Source organism: Odontesthes bonariensis, chromosome 15, assembly GCF_027942865.1.
Source record: "Odontesthes bonariensis isolate fOdoBon6 chromosome 15, fOdoBon6.hap1, whole genome shotgun sequence".
NCBI lineage: Eukaryota > Metazoa > Chordata > Actinopteri > Atheriniformes > Atherinopsidae > Odontesthes > Odontesthes bonariensis.
In genome coordinates this window covers 4,481,513-4,503,287 of record NC_134520.1, presented here as the reverse complement: position 1 = coordinate 4,503,287, position 21,775 = coordinate 4,481,513, and the positions used below count along the sequence as shown (strand labels likewise).

General features: G+C 42.3%; 1 protein-coding gene across 2 annotated transcripts; it reads right to left on the bottom strand.

Moving 5' to 3' along the window:
• Positions 1-1,668: 1,668 nt before the first annotated feature.
• rai2 (retinoic acid induced 2) lies at positions 1,669-10,449 on the bottom strand. 2 transcript variants are annotated; one of them, XM_075484751.1, is made up of 3 exons: positions 10,310-10,449; positions 6,790-6,901; positions 1,669-5,197 (listed from the first exon to the last, which is right to left on the bottom strand). In XM_075484751.1, the coding sequence occupies exon 3, from the start codon at positions 5,121-5,123 to the stop codon at positions 3,507-3,509; it is 1,617 nt and encodes a 538-aa protein (XP_075340866.1). In that variant the 5' UTR covers positions 5,124-5,197; positions 6,790-6,901; positions 10,310-10,449; the 3' UTR covers positions 1,669-3,506. The 2 variants fall into 2 exon arrangements, with proteins under 2 accessions (XP_075340866.1, XP_075340865.1); XM_075484750.1 differs by lacking the exon at positions 6,790-6,901.
• Positions 10,450-21,775: the final 11,326 nt, after the last annotated feature.

The window sequence follows — 21,775 nt, the reverse complement described above, 5'->3', positions numbered from 1 at the left end:
TGTTTATAAAGTTGTTTTGTAACGTCCCCATGCCAGTAATGTGAGAACCATGCATATGGTTTTGATGGTAAGGCTTGTGACTTTATTGTCGGATGGTTTATAAAGTGGTGTGACGTTTCTGCAGTGTGCAAGTTGTTGTTTTACGTGGAAGGGTTAGCACTTGCCCCTTAGCCACCACGTATTAGCCTCGCATGACAGGCTGCGCAAACAGCGCAATCTCCGCACAGGGAGCGCCGATTTGCACCAGTCTGTTAGCCTGGGTGCCAGCCGAACTTAGCCCCGCCCATAAAAGTTTTGGTCGGGAAGTTCGGTCTGGCTCTGCTCAGTTGGGAAATCATTATGCCCGACCAAGAATTGGTCGGACCAATCAGATTGCCAGGGCGGGCTTTATACGATGATGGACAGATGATCAACAGGGACATTATCGACTACGTCACTAAAGAGCTGAACACGGCTGCCGCTGGAGAGCTAGGGCGTGTAGATTCTGCCATCGAGTCTGTTCTACAGGATCTCCACATTACATTAATTTTGAAAGACGAACAGAGGAACGCGATAAAGGCTTTTATCGATAGAAAAGATGTTTTTGCCGTCCTTCCTACAACAAGTGTGTGTCGCTTAATCTACGTCACATACTACGTTGCTCTGATTGGTTGTAGGTCTATCCACTTGAGCGAAGAGGCATTTTTTTCTCCTGGTTCGGTTGAAACACGCCCCATACTCAAATCTCTATTGAGCGGTATCAGACTCACATTCTGACTAGAATCGTGAGTATGACGTAGTCAGGCTACCAGTCTGTGTCCTATCAGTATTTGACAACCTCTAGCAATGGAAACGCGCTTCAAATGCCCCGGAGTTCCCCTTTAATTACAACTAGAGTCCAGGTCTAAAATGTACTGTGTGGCGGATCAGGCAAAGAAAACGTATCACCCCTCACACTGTACTATGCTTTAAGTCAAACTTATTATGGATAGAATGTCTTATTTTTCCCAAAAATCTCATGAGAAGAAGAACAGCAGTTTGGCTCCATTTACAGCTCTCATGATGATGTGTGATGGACAGTAAGAGTCCTGTTAATTTCAACAGTTACACATTTTAAAAACAAACATTTTTACCCAAATCACTTTCACTTTAAAGTCCAAAATTTCCTTCTTCCTTCCCTCAAATCAGCCTCTGGGGCATTCGTTTGGGAATTTCATCTGACAAGTGACAGAAAAAGGGCTGTTTGTGTTTATGACCTCAAACGCAAGACGACTGTCCGAACAATTTGAGAACAAGTCATTGGCATTAAAAAAATTCTTCAGATTGATGGCACATGCTTTATCGTAGCGTGTGTTCCTTGGACTGTTCGCAAAGCTCACAGGTAGACTCACTGAACATTTCAGCAAAGGCAAACCAGAGCCGACTTCTGAATAACTACATCCCACTTAGCTCAGAGTTTAGAGGAGAAATGGTTGAATTGCTCAACTGTTGCCCGACAGATCCGTGGGTCTGGAGGGATGTCAGTTGCCATGGTAACGACGCCATCACTGATCTGGACTAAACTGAAACATGGACATCTATACACTTCTTTGAAATAATTTGCACAGACATCAATAATGCGTTTTAAATTGTTTCAATTTGAAAGTGATGATGGTGAATCAGGCAAAACACAAATATGATGAGTTCATCTTCCTTTTCTTTCTTTTCTCTTTTGTTTTCCGGACAATTTCCTCCGATTTTAATCCAGTTTCAACAAGAAAGCACTCACATTTTTCAATAAAAAAAACAAAAAACCACTCGGACAGAAAGGAAATGTGGATCGGGAGATTTTAGTTCACCTCCGTACAAAAGGACACATACAGTACAGTTGGCAAATATTTCACTTCCAGCACATTTCGACTGGTCTTTTTTTTTTTTTTTTTTACTTTTAACTGTGGTCAGAAGCAGAGAGCACTTCCAGAGGTCGACGCCTTTATATCCAGTCTCATATCTGACCGTCCAAGTCCATAAAAACACCATAAATAAAAGTAGCACAAATAATAAATTAGGGAGAAATTCAGTCCAAAAAAAGCGTTTCGGTTCAACCTGCTGAAGCAGAGCGCTCTGCTGCTGTGAGTTAAGATGTTCTGGAGTTGCTAAAGTACATGGTTATAAATAAAGGAACTGGTTAAAAAGTACAGCTTGTGGGTATTTTCCATTTCTGATCACTCAGAGCGTCTGCATATGGCTGTTATTAGTTCTTGGCCTGCGACTTGCAGATTTACATAACTGCTGGAGTCACAGAGGGGATAATGCAGTTTTAACAAAATAGGTAAACACCATGTGAGTTTTTCCAACTAAACTATGACAAAGTGCACTAAATATGATAAATAAACAGCACAGACACAACAATACGCTCCACATTCATAACTCATGACCACGAGAAAAAAAAACGTGCTCCACAAACCAATGAAAAAAATAACACTCCAAAATGTTTCACACCGACTAAAGGGGGAGTCTGATCAATGATGATCCTAATATCCGGCTAATCACACACGAAACAGGCCTTTCTTTTTCTTTGTTGAGAACCTTCCCTTCGGCTCCCCTTCGCAGCTGATCTTAAAAAAAAACGAAATGACCATCGACACTTTCACCTTATAATCTAATGGAAGCAGGAAGAGGCTTTTACACACTTGCTGCGAGGCGTTTTGAGAAACTTTGGCAAATCAAGTCCCCCACAATGCTTTTGTTATATTTGAACAGGCCCCTGTGGAACGGTCAGTTTAAATGTGAAAACAATGAAAAAGCCCCCCCCCCCTGCTTTTCGACAAAACAAGGATGTGTCGTGTTGCATCTGACAGATGTTGCCAGCATGCATTTGATGAAATTGTGGCTCTGGTCTTGCCAAGTCTTCATTAGGCTGTCAGGCTAAATCCCAGCCAATCAGCAGAGAACGATTCGCTTCACTGAGCTAACGATGACTGAGGGAATTTCCACTGAGGCAACGTGTTTGAACTCGGTTACATCCTCCCAGTATGCAGCTTTTTTTTCTTTTCTTTTTTTTTTCTTTCATATATATATATATATATATATATATATATAGGTTTTCAGTGCTTTTACCTAAAGATGACATGAAGAAACAAACTATGAACCCGAATGGAAGGATGGAACCCACGTGTCTTTGCTGTAACGGTAACGATAAAGTCCGACATGTCTGAGTTATCCAGACAAAGACACACAGAGCATCCATCAAGCTGCCAAACACAAACACCGATAAAAAGACATTTCTGGTTTAGTATAACACTGTAGACTAGCACATTATCAAAAAGAAAAGCCCCCCAAAAAACTCCACCAATTCAGAGAAGTCCAATGGAAACCATTTTGGTAACTTCTACTGTCAGATGTTCAGGAGCCTCGCTTTTGGCGACGAACTGCTCTCTGATTAAACAGACAAGGGGTTGGCTTTGATTACCAAATGCCGCCTTGTGTGTTTTATGTTCTATTCCCACAGAACTGTCCAGCGTTAATCCTCCCTCTGCTGAGCGCTGTCACTTCCTGGGGAGCAGCGCTGCGAGTCTCTGCTTCTTAATAGGAAGGAAGTGGATCTCCTGTGAGCTGACTTTCTTCAGTTTGATGGCTCTGTTTTTAGAGACCTTCTTATGAGGGTTGTTGGGGTCTTGCTGGTCCCTGTGAGGCGCTGATGGCATCCCGTAGAGCTGCTGCAGGGACGCCGCCTGGCTGCCGTCTCGTTTTATGGAGAAGTTCTTGGTGGAGACCCCCGAAAGGCCTTTAATCTTCCCACAGAGGATGGCTGGGATCGCGTCTTTCACAGATACGATGACCTTGGCCGTCTGCGAGGTGCTGACTATCTCGAGGTTTCCGCCTCCGCTGAGAGATGCCTCTTGACCCAGAGAGCTAGATCCAGCAGCGCTGGTGTCAACCAGCCACTTGTGCTGCCGGCTGAACTCCAGCGAAGCCAAGCTGCCCAGCAGTTTGGAATCTAAACTCTGAGTGCATTCAACACCCAGAGACAAAGCAGTGCCGCTCGTGTCCTGAGCTGACTGTAAAAGCACTTGTCTGTCTGACTGAATACACTTTTTCCTCACACCAGGCATTGATAAATCAAGCACACTGTCCTCCTGTGGACTGAGATATTCCTGTTTTGGTTCGATTGGGTATGCTCTGACAGATAGATCGAGAACCTGCCCTTCCTGCAGAGGCATAGAAGATGGCGACACGTTTGGCGGCTGGAGCGGTTGCATGAATTTCCTTGAAGACAACGAGGGAGAGGTAGTATGTTTTGGTGACGTCTGAGTGCTTTTACTCACAGTGCAAACTGGTTTTGGCATGTTCCCCTTGGAGTCCTCAGTCTGAGGGACAGGGATGGGGATGGGAAGAGGGACAGGCAAAGGCACAGGGAGGGGAATGATGACAGGGTAGGGGACGAGGAGTGTGGCAGGAGGGACCAAAGGGGCGAGAGGGGAGGTGTAGGGAGGTGTGAGGGAAGGGAGGGGGAAGACAGAGCCGGGCGACTGACAGGTTGACGAACCCGCCTGAGGAGGGAAGAGGTCCTGCAAGATGGCTGCAAACGCTGGATTCTGCAGGAGAGAGAGCAGGTTGGCGTCCTGCGTCTGTCCAGCCGCCTTCGGGTCAACAGCTGAAGGTAAAGCAAACGTCAAAGGATTCTGACACAGGACGTTGTTCTGGAGCGGCAGCTGAGCGCAGTTAGTGCTCTGAGGGATGACAGCGGGACCCATGTGCTGGAGGACCTGCTGGTCCAAAACCAGGGGGAGGGAAACTGGACTCGGGCTCGTTATCAAGTACGGTGCTCCCCCCATTTGGCCGAGCTGAGGCCCGGCCGCTCCGGCCATCTGGAGGTGGATGGGCAGCATGAGCGGACTGTCGCCCAGACACATTGGGTGGAGTACAGTTGTGGCGACTTTAAGAGCCACTCCTGCTGGAGATTCAGCAGCGGGACTCACCACCGACGGCGCGGGATTGTCCGCGGGATTCTCGTGGCCTCCTTTGTTCAGCAGGGAGTCAGCAGGCAGTGGAGTGGCTCCTTCTTCCACTTTGCGGAAGACTTCTCCTCCTCCCTCCTCACGGCGGCACGCATCAATCTGCGGCTGTGTCGCGGTCAGAGGCACGTCGTCGTTACTTTCCATGGTTCAGCCAGAAGGGTTGGTAAAAATCATCAAGTGTTAGTTGGAGGTCTCGTCCATTATTCCTCTGGGTAGCCCTGAAACGCAGGAAACAGAATGTTTGACGGTGAGCAGTGGTTAAAAAATGTCAGATTGTGGAAAACGCCACGTCCCCAAAACATAGAAAGACAGTGTTCCTGAATCCTCTGGAATTTCTACCGAGGAACGCCACTGGAAGGACACTCGCTGCTTGTTGTGTCTAATGCAGCTCAGCAAAGACTGCTGTTATGGTGGAAGGAGAAATTAGAGCGTTTGTTATTTTGTTTATTATTAAAAGTTGTGGGGTAACAAAAGGCTGGGAAAGCAAGAGGTTCTAAAAGGGTTGCTACCAGTGACGTTCATTGGCAATGGGTCACTAACGTAATTAGGTTAAAAAGAGCACGTTGACAAAAGCAAAGCTGGAAAAAACTGTGTCTACAAGTTGTGAAGTCATTTCAGAAAAATGTTCTTCAATGTAAAATCGCAAAGAGCTTGAACATTCCATCATCTACAGTACACAATATCATAAGAAAAATAAAATCAGTATTGGACCCTCATGGTCTTCGGGCCCTCAGGCAAGGCTGCGTTTACATCAGGCTCCCATGTTGATACCCACTTATTCAAAGCTTTTTCAGGGGAAGCGTTCTGCTGTAAATTCATTCATCTACAACCCTGATCTGATGTGACATTTTCTCAAGACTCGACAAAGCTTCTGCCACACGAGTTTATATAACAGCTTTTACGGTCTGAGGAGAACTTCCGGCAAAATGTGAAGTAAAATCAGAAGAATAACTTTAAGAAAAGGCCAATAAATGGGACCAAGTTTGACACAGTTACTCTGTGGAAGTAGCCGCTAACTGATCTGAGTTCAAAACCAAAAGGTAGGCGTAGACTAGTTCGACCTGAAAGCAACGATAGTAGTTCTAAGTCTTGTGTACGACACTTAAAATTACTTCCTTTTGTTTCAGCTGTTTTTCATTTTTTTCTGAGGAAATAGTACAAAAAGTGTTATCTTCATCAAGCAAGACACAAGATTTCTTCTCCAACAGCTGAGATACAACAGTCAAATCAAATCATTGTGTCTTTGCAAGCAAAAATTCTAAATATTCTGAAGTGCATTCTTTTTTTAGCTTTTACTGGAAAGTTGCTTGACAGGAAATTGGGCAGAGAGCGAGAGGAAGGACATGCAGCAAAGGGCCCCGAGCCGGGATTCGAACTGGGGGACGAAGAGGTGCGTGTGGCCCTAAAACAACCCACTGAGCTTTGGTCTCTTTGAACAAAATATGTTATTAGTAGATGTGTTTTGTAAAGATTTTCTTTCATTTTCCTGCACCCACCCATTGAATAATCGAGCAAATGTCTCAGAGATTCGTCAGAGATTAAAAATAATCGGTAGTCTACCTCCTGTGCGGCCTTAAACAACTGATCTCAGGGGCAGTGCGCACAGTTCTCACTCGATTCTGTGTCCTATCTGTCCACTCTCCCAGTTCCTCCACCCGTCACCTTTGCTTTGGATGAGGTGGTAATATGCCACTTTTAGATAAGGAAGCGTTTAAAATGGGAGGCACTGGCACACCAAGCCTAAATTATCTTCATAAAAAGATGACTAAACCCAGTTTTAATCGACACATCTCTCGGTTAAAGACTATACCTCAGACTGTGAGCCAACTATGTGTAGGCTGTCCTCACTACACAACACATGTCCCGCCTGCGATCGCTGACAACCCCCATCCATCTGTACTCCTAAAGCGTCCCTTGGGTGCCTGGAGAGACATTGCATCCAATATCAGCAGAGTCAATTATTCATACTGATGGGTGCAACAAGGACAATGGTTGGGGGGGGGGTACGTTGACTCCTTTGGAAGAGAACAACATTCGCTGTGCCGTTTATGTGAAAAACAATTAAACGCAGTTATAATTTTCTAGTGAAACCCTGACACCTTTTCCCAGTGAGCAGCTTTCATGTGGAGTTGGGTTGCCTCAGTGAGCAGCAGGGAGGACACCTCCACCCCCCCTAGGCTGGTTTTATATTGTTCTGTAACACAGATGAGACACTGTAACAGGGCTCTGATGGATTACACTGTGCAGTCTACAGGCAGGCAGTAATCTTGTTTGAAAACATCCTTAAACATACTTTATTAAAGTCCAATAAAAGCTTTTCCTGCACTTCTAACTTTAAGCTCCCGTGCTTATTCCCCTGCATAGTCTGGAGGGGTTCAAAGAAATAATAAAGGGGCGTTAGTTCCATGAATGATGGCGAACTACATTCCCTTCTTGGTCCTCACAGGGCGGACTCATCCTGAAAGTCATGAGATCACAGGCCAGACAAAAAGGACTTGAGCAAATAGTTGACTCAATGAAACCAAAGGAACGTCTGGGTATGCAGATAGCAATGAGAGACTCTTTCAACATTTTCTTTTTCTCCTAATTGGTACCAAAATTTTCTCTGTTGCTCCCTTTTCTGTAAAAACACAAACAAAAAATTGGGTCTGAAAGTCTAATTTAAGACGTTAAATAGGAAATTCAGATCTATTTCTCCACTATTTGGATGCTGTGGTCTTACTTGCATTCCAGGAAGTTTGAGCCAAGATATTTCCTGCTTGATAACACGGTCATGAGGTCTGCGACACGATAATGCCTCCCTGACCAATATGAAAGGAGTCTTTCTTGGTTGAGACTCCCCTACTGTCACAGACTCCAATGATTTGTCCCGGTTGTGCACAAAGTGAGGAAATAACCCAGATAATGACCTCACTTAATCGTTCCTCTTAGCTGAGCTGCCAAGATGAAGCCACTTTTTTTACGAGAGAAGAATTCACACTGCATTGCCAGGCACCGCTCCAGATCAGGTGACCTGATGCTCAGCAGTAATCACCGCTCCAGTGACATGTTGTCGGTCCCTCCCGCCGCCAGCCTGCGGTGCAGTTCACAGGTCACTGCGTCACCTCCAGTACACTCGAATCATGTGAGAACAATGTCAAACTCTGCAGACAGCAGGCAGAAGAAGGAAGTTTAACCAGCACACTTTGGAGTGATCCAAAGTACACAGGCTCTGCTCATCTTTGTTTTTTTCCTGTCACGTTATCTGACTCGGTGACTCTGCTTTGTCTCTGTGTTATCACAGATAGGCAAGGTCGAAGAAAGATGTCACATCAGCATAATTTAATAACACTCTAATAACACCGATCTGCTACGTGTGAGCCGAAGGACTTAAGTTAGTCCTTCTCCCCTGATGCATTAAAGTCAGCTTGCATAACCCATGCACTTATGGTCAAAGAGCGCAGCTGAAATTCGGACATAGGCTGAGCACACAATCAAAATAGAAGCTCTGACAGTTGTCCGACAGATAACCTAACTTTATTTCCACGAATTCCTTAAGTCAAGATCCTAAACTTCCCAAATCCAGTGTGTCGTCTGCGCAAGCGTTTCCCGTGTCCACACGGTTACAGAGTTAGTGGGTCAGGCTGTTTTAAAGCAGCTCGAGTGGAACACAACTTTCATGAAACGTGAGCTAATGTAAGAGGCATGCAACAAAAACAAACCTTCAATTACGTGTTCGAATGAATGCAGAGAATCTTTTCTTTTCTTTTTTTTTTTTACAACTGAGCAAATCAGCAGCACATTTGCCTTCGTAAATCTCACACGTCATCTGTAAGAGCTCTGTGGTCACAAGCCAGCAACAGCTAATTGAGTAAATAGGCATGAAGAGACCCAACGACGAGCCAAATGAGATCCCTCCCCTGTCCGTGTTACTGTAATCATTTCCACACACACCCCCCCCCCTTTGCCTCATTGATGGAATGTATACCGTAGTAAGTCAATAGCAGGGAGAAAACAACAATGCCTTAATCTCAATTGAATTGAGCTGCTCTGCAGCCCACATACATTACAAGAACTATTCTGTTCTCTCATATAATGTTCCTCATGGGTCTAGAGTTCCACATGAGCAAACAAAAGCAGCGGGGATGGATGAAGCACAACAGATAATCTAAAGGTCATCTCCATCAACACCCCTCCGCTCGACTAGCCAATTACATCTCATTAGAGATTCACAGACTGCCATCATGATGCACCCTCCTTTCACATCAGCAGATGATCTTTTATTCAGCATATAGTCCTCCAGCTGATCCCCTAAATGCCCCCAATGAAGCCTCGGTCTCTACAACAGCGCAACACCCCTACCTAAAACAACTGAAAGGGTGACAAATGGTTCCTCTTTTTTTAACTTCAACCAGATTGCATATAAATCTACCTGCACTACAGTGGCAAGTATTTCAAATATGACTATCAGAACACATCACCCTTGATATAAGCTGAACGTTATTTTCAAAAAGAATTAGATCAGAGACATTGGACAATTGAGATTTGGATGTCCATATGAGTAGAAACCATGGGTGTTAATGTAATACATCCATGGTAGAAACCAATTGTAGGGTTGCTAAAATGTTCTGTTTTCTCATCAGCTTTTCCTCCCCCGCTTTCACTGCACTTCACCGGGTCAGGACAACAACAAGCACAGCCCATGAAAACCAAGGCTATCTGCAACAGACCCTGGCTGTGCAACTGCCGGGTTCATGTGAGGATATTATCCTCCCTTCTTCAGGGCTAATGCTTCCATTTCCCCGTAGCGACGGTGCTCACGGAAAGATATGTGTCGTCTCTAGCGCAAGCCGACGGCTCGCCATGAAAAGCAGGGAGGCTGTGCGCCGCGTATGCGCACACCTCTGAATGTCGAAGGACCGAGGGCGCGTGAGGCAACCGCTGACGTTGTAGCAGTAAACACGGCACAGAGAGGTGTCCTCGTGCTGAAAGATAACCTGTTATTGCTAAAATCTCTCCTTTGCTCCCTCAGCTGGCGTACATTTAAAGGCAGAGCTTGCGCTGTCAACCGCCGCGCGATATTGACAACGCAAGCTAGCTGCGCATATCGCCTGAGAAATTGGTAAAAAAAAGAAAAAAAAAGAAGAAGAAATAGTAATTTTAGAGCCGAGAACACACAAGTCGCCAAGTAACTCATAATGAATCGACACGCTATTGTCATTTAACGTTTCAGCCTATCAGCGACATAAAAAAACCCCATAAAAGCCTTAGCTCACCCTGTTTCATCCCCCTTTCCTTTTAATCCTTCCATTAAATGCGCAGTTTTACTACAAACACCAACATTTTCTCACCTTTCAAAAGGACGAGAGCATTAGCAGCTGTCTTCTCGGACCGCTCCCTCTAAATTAACAATGAAATGAAACCCGTAATACTAAAAAAGAAATAGATAAGGTCGCTATTTATCTCTTCATTGCGGTCCCGTCGTAGAGACTCCAGACGAGAGCTGCGCACGCAGCACGCAGCATCGTCAGCGAGTTTCTCCTCCTCCTCCTCCTCTGTCTTCCTCCGTCTTCCTCCACAAAGAAACATATAAAAAATAAGACATTTGGAATAGAAATGTACAATAAATAACAGTAACGCATCCTAAAAGATTTATTTTAAAAGGTTATAAGGTTGAGCATTTATTATTATTTTCTCTAGCACGTCTTAAATTATTATGTAATTTCTTCTCAGGCTAAATTCAGTCTTAACTTGTTTGTACTTACATTTCTTTGGGCTATTTTATGTTTTTCATCTTTAGCTTTATTTAAGGATTTTTTTTACACTGTTATTCTTCTCTTCTGAGCATTTTAAAGCATTTTCTAGCACTATATGTGGCCTTTGTAGAAGAAATGTGCTTTAAAAAGGAAATGGCTTCGTCTTTTAATTTACAAAAGAAAGCAAAAATATATGATGACACTGTGTGTAATTTGGATTCACAATCCTGGCATTATATAATTGGGAACTTTTTGGAAACGTTTGACCTTTGTTCTTTCCCAATAGTACAAAACCATATTTGCCCGGTGACAGGCTGATGACTGAGGCAAGAGGAGAATGGAGCTTGGCAGCTGAGGACGAGAGTCTGGTAGTGACAGGCCTGGGTGAGCAGGATCCCATGGGTTTCCATATCAGTCCCAGCCAGCCTCGGGCTCTGCCTCAGGGCCTCTCATTGTTCCGCAGGGATGCTGTTTAATGCACTATAATGAGCCTCACAATATACCCTGGTGGCATGATGGTGACTTTGGTGTGGTTGCCTCCTTCGGGCGTCTCCCCCTTAGTATCCCCTCAGTATGTGGTCAGCATCCCTCACGTGAAGAAACACAGCAGTTTTAAATCTACAGTTATGACAGAAGGGGAAAATGACACGATTCTAAAGAATCATCTTGTTTTCACAAGTCATTGAAATGAAGTAAATACAACCTCAGATGAGCAATGAAACATGACATATTACATAGACAGGGTCCTTATTAATTTAACAAAAACTAAGCCTGAATACAGTTTACCCCCCACAATGATTATACAGCTTGTACATCTATCTTTAAGAGTAATGCCATTAGGTAACAGTTTTCTGTATGACGCCTGTATCAGTCTCTCATGTCGTTTCATGAGGAATTTCGGCCCACTCTTCTTTACAACATTCCTTCAGCTAATTGACGTTTGTAGAGTTTGGTTTATTCACAGATGTCTTAAGGTCCCGCCACAGTATTCCAGTCAGGCTGTGGTCTGGACTTTGACTGGACCACTGCAACACCTTGATTCTTTTCCTTTTCAGTCATTCTGTTGTAGCTTTGCTGCTGTATTTGGAATCATTTTCCTGTTGCATTGCTCAATTTCAGAAAAGCTTCAGCTGTTAGACACAGAAGGTCACATTTGACATCTCAGTTTGTGGTCGACCGAATGACTGCAATTAGCCCAGTTCCTAAGGCTGCAAAACAAGCCCAAATCATCAACCCTCCACCGCCGTGCTGCGCTTGAAAGTTGGTAAGAGCTATGTGTGCTGATTTGGTTTCAAAGGAGCATCAAAATCTCGCTTTAGATGTGAAGTCGGTGATCACTAATCACTATAGATTTTTTAGTAAATCACAGCTTTTTTTTAATTGAAAAAAATGGAAAAATGGGATTTGAAAAACAAAAGATGTGTGGATATGACTTTAAAGTGCTATATGAAAGGTAAGTGCAAATATTCCTCAAAAATGCTCAAAAACAAGGTTAGTGTTGCTAAATATTTCCAGTAGAAAATCAAGCAATGAATAAAATAAGAAATTGGTCATCATTGCAGGATGAGGTCATATAAAAAAAGTCATGAAATCACATTTGCATTCTGCTTTATGCCAGCCTTTTGCATCAGTTTGCTTCTCTCCTACTGTCTGTTGTCCTATGAAATGTGAATAAATACAGCAGAATGAAGCAGCTATCATTCACACATTTTTATGATTAAGATAAAATCTCAACTTTGATGTCACTTTCAAACCTTTGCGAGACTGCCTCTCTGATAACCCATAGATATTTTAAGGGTCAGTTGATGAAACCACCATCCACTTATGTTAAAGACATGTCTGTGCTGGGATTTTGGCGATACTAACACGTTTGATGATCATTCAGGAAGAAAGTGAGAGGCCGCAGAATGTCTCAAAACACTGACAGGCACAGGCTGCTGCTCGATTTTCTCAGCTCTGTCATGCCGGTGACACTGCGGCTGTGAGTACGCGTTCTCACACAGCAGACAACTAGGTCCCACCCTCAAAGTGACAGTAATGGTGACTCTCCACTCTATGAAGTTGCCAGATTGTTCTAATAGTGGCCAGATTTGTCTCTAGTCGCCAGTAGTCTATTGAAAAGGAGAAAAGGGGAAAGATGTGGTCTTGAAATGCTGCCGTCACAGACATGAAAATGAGCTTTACCAAAGGCTCTGATACAGCCTCATACCATCTCAGAGGCTTTTGGACTTATTGCTCAAACAGTCTGGATGTGTTTTGTGTTTGGTCCAGAGCACACATTGTCAATTTATTTGAAGAAAAAGAAAAAGATCTGAAATACTGATTTGTTTGATGTCTGAGAGTCCAGAGAAGTCGACGCTGTTGCTAAACAAAGTTAACAAGGCTTTTTTTTTTTGCACAGGGGAGTTTATTATGGCATTCGTGAATGTATCGCTGTATTATAGGGCGTGACAAAGCTTTCTCACAGTGATCCTTTTTCAGTTTGGTTTTATTAACTACTAGTGAATAACATATCTTGATTCAATTCAATTCAGTTTTATTTATATAGCGCCAAATACAACAAATGTCATCTCAAGGCACTTAAATATTAAAGTCCAATTCAAGCCAATTGGAATTCAATTAATTGTAATCCTAATTATTTATAAAGTTATCCAATTCATTCATATTGAGCCAATTCAAAAGCAATTTCCAGCTAAGGAAACCAACAGATTGCACCGAAACTTGTCTTCAGTCCAATCTCCCGTCCTGAGCGTGCCTGAGGCGACTGTGGAGAGGAACGACTCCCTTTTAAGAGGAAGAAACCTCTGGCAGAACCAGACTCATGCAGTGCTTAATGCAAGAGTTGAAAGATAATGGCTGGACAACTTTGGTTTTCTCCCTTGTCCTTTTATGCATTGAAATTCTTCTAGATTGCTTCAATGATTTTATGATATTATGCAGTATAGATAGAGAAATATACAACTCCCCTCCAATCTTTTCTTGGAGGAACATTGTTTGATTTTTTTCCCCACACATGTTTTTAGGAACCGAAGCCCATTTTTGCACCTCAAAGTCTCAGCCTTTTGCGGATGCTGCTTTACCGAATCGTGATTACAATAATCTGTGGGCATCACCTATTTAAAAATAAAAACATCACTGTCATTATAATGATACATTTTTTCTACCTCATTATTAGGCCTCATCTCAACTTTTATTAGGGTTGTGTTGATGGCCTGAAAAAAAATCATTTTTCATGCCATCCCGACCTTTTCTGATTTGGGGTTGCAGACGGGCTTCCTTCTGAAAAGCACAGTCAGTTTGACACCACCCTCTCTGTCGCTCTCCAACCTGCTCCACAACTTCCATGCTGTCCCGCACAGCTGCGCTGACGGAATAATGGGAAACCGTGTGTGTGTTCTTTTGGATGCCCTGACTTGCCTTTGTCTCCCCTCTTCAAATTTAAACAAAGATAAAAAATAATGCTGGGAAGGCCTATACACTATCTACAGTGTTGTCTGTGAACCCTGAGGACAAATAATGATACAAAGCCTGCAGTACATCACAAAGACAGATAGAGATCTTTGAAGCTGACCTCCATGAGTAGCTGGTGAGATACTGCAGAGCTAACCTTGACATGCCACATGAAATTCCCAGTCTGGGCACAACAGTCTACGTTACATTTGTGATGCTTTCCCGGACATTTCTCCTGAGACCAACAGCACTTGATTTCACCACCGGCTTACCGCCGAGCCCTCTCGGCTCCAGTGTAAATCAGGGTCAGGGATCACGGTGAGTGTGACTTTTGATGGGTACTCAGTTGAGATGCCAAACAGTTCAGGGCTTTGTTTACATTTTTTCAAGTTCTTCTCTCACAGTCCCAGCTCAGCTGACATGCAAGGACCCAGAGAACAAGGCGTTTTTGTCCATTACCGGCCCATCTGACATAAGCCAGAACAACAAAGGGAATTCATGCACTGACTGTTTGGCTGGAGCAGGACCAAGAAAATGACAAAGCAAATGTAAAAGCGGCACGTAACCAAGAGTTGGGTATGTTATACTGAAGGAACTTGCTGAAACTTTTCAAATATTCTTCTTTTTTTCTTTTCCTTCCCCCACCCCAGAAAATTTCCAGCCAGTACACAAAGTGACCTACTTTAAAATTTATTTCAATTTGCATTAAATTGCCCAGACGACTTTGCTCCCTAGATTCAGCTAAAGATCACCCTCTAGTGTTCATCCGGAATCAGTGTCCGTGTTGCCGCTTCCGGGTGGTTTACTCAACATGTATTTAACCAGGAAATGTCCCATTGAGATAAGAATAACTATTTTACAAATTAGTCTGGACCGAGATGACAGAAGCAGAGCTAAATCAACACAACTACACAGTGAGACTACATTCAGCACATGTACAATACCGAAGTATTCACATTAAAAAACAATGACCTGTCAAAACAGACTTTTTTTTTAGGCCTGAAACATTGTTTTAGATAACTTTCTGTGTGCAGAGAAATAAGCATTTGATAAGGGGATTTTAGTCATTTTCAGGACGGACTTCTGTCTGTTAGAGAGAAGCTTGTCAGATGAATCATTAAGAAAAATGAAATGGAAAAAAAAATTGATGAGCAACACACATGATCTTCCACTTACTAAGTCTATGGAATAACTATGCAGAACTCCTAAATTGTGTTTTGGAATGAGGATCAGACAATGAAAAAAAAAAGAAAATAGATTGAGTATTACTCACTGAGACAAATGTTGTCAATCATTGATGATGATGGTGTAGGTATTGGAGAATAATGTGTTGAAAAAGACCCTTTATGAAAGACATGGATTCAACAGAGGAATTGGAGAGAAAACCTTAAACAGAATTAAAGATAGAATCGTGTTTGCGAAAGCCCTTTAAGTGTTTTGAGTCAGAAACGCCAAGCGGATTCAGTGAGAAGAATCAGGGGTTTTTATTGCTTTATGCCTTTGACTCTGAGAATCTGCCAGACCACAAACAGCCAGAGGGGAAATCTGCCTGTGGTGTGCAGGGGCTGCACTGGCGAACACTTGAAAAAAAAAACCCTGCAACACCTGACTGATGCTGACACATCTAACCCTGAAGAATCAGACCCCCAGTTCAAAGGAATTCAAAACGAACTGATCAGTTTGATCTTGAAGAAACTGACTTGAATTAAACCGAAATAATGAACCTGAAAACTTTTACAGTGAGACACTTCAGACAGTGATGATCACAATTTACAAAGATATTTGAGATCCAGTCAACGATAACTTCCCCCACTATTCAGGTTGAAATGATCAAGTTTGATTTAATCCTGTGAATTATTTGAACAATTACAGTGCAGTTCAGCTGTGTAGCTTGAGTTGAAGGTTGTTGCCATGAATGCATCTAATAATCATGAAATACAAAAAGAAACACCGCATGAAGTCAGAGAAGTGCATTCATCATCTAACCCCGAGTTGGATGTATATTATTGATTTGGAAATGGATTAAAAAAATCAAGAGGACAGCAGCTAACCAGCTGAAACCCTTTAATACAAAATTTATCGTGCTGTTTTCAATGGTTTGAATCTAATGTCCAGCATTTTTTTTTTGTAATTGACTTTTTTATTGCTTTTCAACAGTACGACAAAAGGAACAACATATATGAACAATGACAAGAATAAAACAACATAACATGAGAAAAGAAAACAAACAAAAAAAAACAGAAAAAAGAAAAACCCACACACAAAACATTACTCGCCAAAAAATGCTTACATAAACTAAACTAATCCAAACATAAAAATAATTACATACATCTACATACACAGGGTTAACATCTCAAGCATCTCACCAGGATCCGGTTATTTCCTTCCACTTCTCCATAGTTATCTCACCCTGTAGATCCTCATCCCATGCTCTCTTGAGACCCTCAAGTTTTGGTGGGTGGGATTGTCTCATAAAACTGTAATATCTAGATGCCCCACCCCTAGTCCCCTGGTTGCTCTGGACTAGTTTTTGTAACTCAGTTTGAGGTAACAAGGGGAGTTTTCATTGTGCAGACATTATACAGCTTCTTAATTGCAGATATTTCCAAAAGTCTCGTTTTGGGATTCTGTATTTATTTGCAATTTGTGTAAAAGACATAAAATTGTCCCCCTCAAAAACATCCCCAATATAGCCAATCCCTGCTTCAATCCAGGACTTCCAATAGAGAGTTTTTTTTCCCACTTTCAATAGTTTGTTATGCCAAAGGGATGACCTTCTAGTAAAAAAAGGGTTTAGTCTAATAAGACGATGTGATGCTTGCCAGGTTTCCCTTGCAAACAACAACAGTGGGTTTCTATATGGAATTTCTCCTTCAGTTTGTGAAATAAAAGCCTGTAACGGGATTGGCTCAGTAAGTTCTTTTTCAATCACGACCCAACCCGGAGCTTGGTCCTCTGCAGTATATATTTTGGCCATCTGATTAAGAGAAAAGGCATAGTGGTACCAGTCCACTCTTGGCAGGTTGAGACCTCCGTCCTCCTTTGCAGCACACATTTTAATTCGATTTAAACGAGGTCTTTTACCTCCCCATAAAAAGGCATCTACTGCTGTATTGAATTTTTTAAGTAGTGCAGGAGGGAAGCTCATGGGTAGTAGGTGTATGATATAGTTAATCTGTGGAACAACCATCATTTTAAGAATGTTTATTTTTCCCAGCAGAGATAACCCTAATTTAGCCCAGTTTTGTAGGGTGCTCTCGATTTTCAAAAGTAGGGAGAGAATATTTTCTGTCATTATGTCTTTTAAACCTGGTGTAAGCTTTATCCCTAAATACATTAGACCTGAAGGAAGCCATTTAAACTGCCAATTCTGTCTAACACTTGGTGGACACAGTCTAGAGAGGGGCATTGCTTCTGATTTTCCCCAATTTATTTTGTAACCTGAGATATGAGAGAAGGTATCAATCACAGACAGAATCTGAGGGACAGCTGTTTCCGGATTTGTGGTCAGTAACAAAATGTCATCCGCATACAAAAGTAATTTGTGTTTCATCTTTCCAGCTTGGATACCTTTGATATTTGTGTTATTTCTAATGGCAGCTGCTAAGGGTTCCAACGCTAATGCAAAAATTAGGGGGCTCAGCGAACAACCCTGCCTTGTACCCCGGTGAAGGAGGAAGTGTGGGGACATTCTTCCATTTGTTAACACTGAGGCCTTGGGGTTACAGTATAGAAGTCTAATCCATTTTATAAATGAGGAGCCTAATCCAAACCTAAATAGTGTCCTAAACAAATATCCCCACTCCACTCTATCAAACGCCTTCTCAGCGTCGAGAGACAAAGCGACCACAGGTTCAGGGTTATTTCTTACTTGCCAAATTAAATGAAGTAATCTCCTAACATTATCTGCAGATGACCTTCTTCTAATAAAACCAACTTAGTCTGGATGAATAAGACTGGGCAGGTGCGCCTCTAGCCTTATAGCTAATATCTTGGCCAATATCTTTGCATCTACATTAATTAGAGACACCGGGCGATAGCTTCCACATTGCTGCGCATTCTTACCTTTTTTATGTATCAGAGTAATTACTGCCGATTGCATACTTTCTGGCATTTTGCCCCTTTCAATTGCATCCCTGAATACTATCACTAACCTTGGTGCTATTAGGTCCACAAATTCCTTATAAAAATCTGTCGGTAGTCCATCATCCCCAGGGGACTTCCCAGAGCTCATTTTTTTAATAGCTTGCTGAACCTCTTCTAATGTGACATCTCCCCCTATTTTTTTTTGTTTTTCCTCGGACAGGGTCGGCAGGTGTGCCTGTGACAAGAACTCATCTATATCCTCCTGGTCAATTGTACCCTGGGATGAAAACAATTTTTGGTAAAATACCCTAAATGTTTCATTGATCTCCCCCCTGTCTGCCATTAAGGTCCCTTTTTCATTCTCCACAGAAGTTATTAAAGTGCGATTATACTGTTGTTTTACTCTCTGGGCCAGAAATCTCCCTGCCGCTTCACCTTGCTCGTAGTATTTTTGTCTACATTGAAACAATGCATACTCTGCCTTCTTCTGTAGAATACAGTTTAATTCAAGTTTCATTTTGTTTAGCTGTGTAAACACCGCTGGATCTAATTGGGATGCATATATTTTTTCAAGATCTTTAATTTCTTTCTCCAATTCAAGTAATCGCATAGTATTTTGTTTTTTCAAATAAGAACTGTGTTGAATTAAGCGGCCCCTCAAACAGGCTTTGAATGCATCCCATTCTAGGCCTGGGTTGGTAGTTGATCCTTCATTAAATTCCCAATACTCAAGAATTTCCTTTCTAATAAAGTTACAGGATTTTTCATTCTGAAGTAGAGAGGTGTTGAGTCTCCAACGGCTTCTAGGGTTTTCAGATAAAGACCCCAAACCTAACACCACTTCAACTGGAGCGTGGTCTGATAATACAATATTACCTATTGAGGTAGTGATAGTTGTACTCACTAATTGTTTGGATATTAGGAAATAGTCTATCCGTGAATATGAAGAATGTGGGTTTGAGTAGAAGGTGTATTCCCTATCTTGGGGGTGCAGAGTCCTCCAAATGTCAACTAGACCCAGCTCCTCTTCTAAAACATCAATAGCTACTTGGGATTTATGTACTAATCTTGTATTGGCAACCATTGACTTATCTAGGGTCGGGTCTCTTACCTGATTAAAATCTCCCCCAATAATAACAACGTATGTATTCCCCATTTGTTTCACAACATTGCAAATGTCAACAAAAAAATCTGGAGAATCTATATTTGGTGCATAGACATTAATAAGAGAGCATCTGCTGCCACATAGGTCTACACTGATAGCAACCCACCTACCTTCCCCGTCCGAGAGTTGTTTGTGGATAGTGATGTTTAAATTTTTACGAATTAGTATACAGATGCCTCGTTGGCTTGATGAATAAATATTTTACCAACCCAATCCCTTTGTAACTTAGTTGATTCCTCATTATTTAAATGAGTCTCCTGCAAAAAGCAGATGTCTACTTTTTTTGTTTTAGATATAGAAGAAATTTCTTCCTTTTAATAGCAAGATTTGCAATGTCCAGCATTTTTAACAGAAAAGGTGTTGAAAACATTGTTTTGATTTCAATCTATCTTTTTTTTTTTTAGAATTAAAGAATAAAGGGGAACAAAGATGAGAAAAACAAAAAAACACAGGGGGTTAGGGGGGGTTATGGGAAGAAGACAAAAACATCAAGTTCAGGTTAAGGATTAAGAGCTAAAGAAACTTAGCTAGGAAGAAAGGAAAAAAAGGTTGTAAAGGTTAAAGTGTGAAAGTTTCGAAAGAAGAGAGTTTTGTGAGTTTAGCAGAGGTCAGACTGAGGTGGTGTCCTTTCAGATCTGGAGGAATCTCTTCCTAAGAGATTTCTTTTTTTGGTTTCTGTTTCTATAAGTTCTCCATCAGCTCTTCCGAGTTTTTCATTCCGTCCATCAAGCCCTCTGACGATTGTTTTCTCTCCACTTCTTTTGCTTCAAGTGCCTCTGTCATTGCAGATAAAGATTCCAGAAGGCTGGACTTCTCCTTCTGCCACAGCTGCCTCTGGTTCTCCAGGTCCTGCTGGGCCTCCATCACAGCTGCTTTCATGCTACTTCTGCTCAGCCAGGAGACGGGACTTGTCCTGCTCCCACTGGCTTTGTTGCTCTTTAAATTCAATTTTATTGAATTCTAGATACAGAACAGTTGTTTCCTTTTCAATTTCAGCTTTCTGAGATTTCACTTGTTCTTTTACCAGTTCCACCTCCCTTACTTGGGGAGCTCTTGGCTAAATTCTTCTTCTTCTCTTCTGTGCTTTCTGCTTCCAGTTGTTGTGCTTTCTTGGAAGCAAAAGAATGAATGACGTTCTCTTTGTAAAGCAGATAAGACAATATCTTCACTTAAGTCAGCCAGGCGCTGTTTTGTTGTTGAAGAGTTAATATTGTTTGGTCTTTAGATCCTAGAGTTTGATGAAACTCTTATTCTGATACTGTGAGTAAACCTTCAATGGGATTGAAATTCTCACCTCCAGCACTGGCGTTGCTTTGAGCAGCCTGCTGGTTTGTTGTGGCCTTATCTCGCAGCAGTTTCAGAATGTCATGTGTGGCAGACTGTTATATGAAACTACGATGGCCTTTTCAGATGAGGTGGCTGACAGTGAGGGGATCAAAGCAGGTTGTGGTCCTTTGGCTGCCTCCTGGTTCAACAGGCAGAGCTGCAGGCATGTTGGGTACAAGAGCTGACACTGAATGGATCCCTTTAGGATGTGGAAAGTATATTCAACTTTCAACAAGAGTCATGATGTATATCTAAAAACAAGTGTCACCTACAGAGAAAGCTGCCTGTCCTTCTATCAGTGCTGTCATGGACCACATCCTGTCCAGGGTGAACCTGGCCAGTAAGCGGGAGGGTCAGTGAAGGGGGATCTGAAGCAGTGATGCGCACAGGAAGCTGACAGAGAGATGATATTAAACGGATTAAAGCAGAGCTTTAGATACCGAGGAGTCATTTTGACTAATAAATCCTCTCAGCTATTCACAGCTAAGTACGATCATCTTGTTTCGCAGATCAAAAAGGGATTTTTAAACATGAGAGTTGCTTCTTCAAACCTTAATTGCCATTCCTCAATCCTTAAAACATTTCTTCTCTCCAACATTCGTGTTTCTAGACAGACTTGTCTAAAAATGGATATGGCCCAGTAAAAGGCCTGGAATGATACTTCAAGTTCTTTGTTCTCTTAAAAAGAAAAGTGGCTGAAGCTCGCCATAATTCAGAAGTTACTACTGGGTATGAACACTTGCTCCGGTGGATTAAGTTAGATGTGGACACAGGCTGGCCACATAGAACCAGGCTTCCTAACTAATGAGTCATTTCTGCTCTCGCCATCCTAAAGCTGTAGAAAAGGTGGAAACTTAACATACTTGTGACTAGGCCAGCCAGTATGGATAGTGGTGGTGGCGTGAAAGGTTGCGTAAAATTCCTTGTCAAGGGACCTGTTTTAGTAATTGCTGGAAGAAAAAAAAAGTTGCATCAACATAAAAGGAAACCGTTCAGCAAAATATCATCAGTAAAAAAATCAAAACAGTTAATGA

What these genes read in the sequence shown, in the direction of transcription:
- rai2 (XM_075484751.1), bottom strand. Translation starts at nt 5,123, where the DNA reads ATGGAAAGTAACGACGACGTGCCTCTGACCGCGACACAGCCGCAGATT.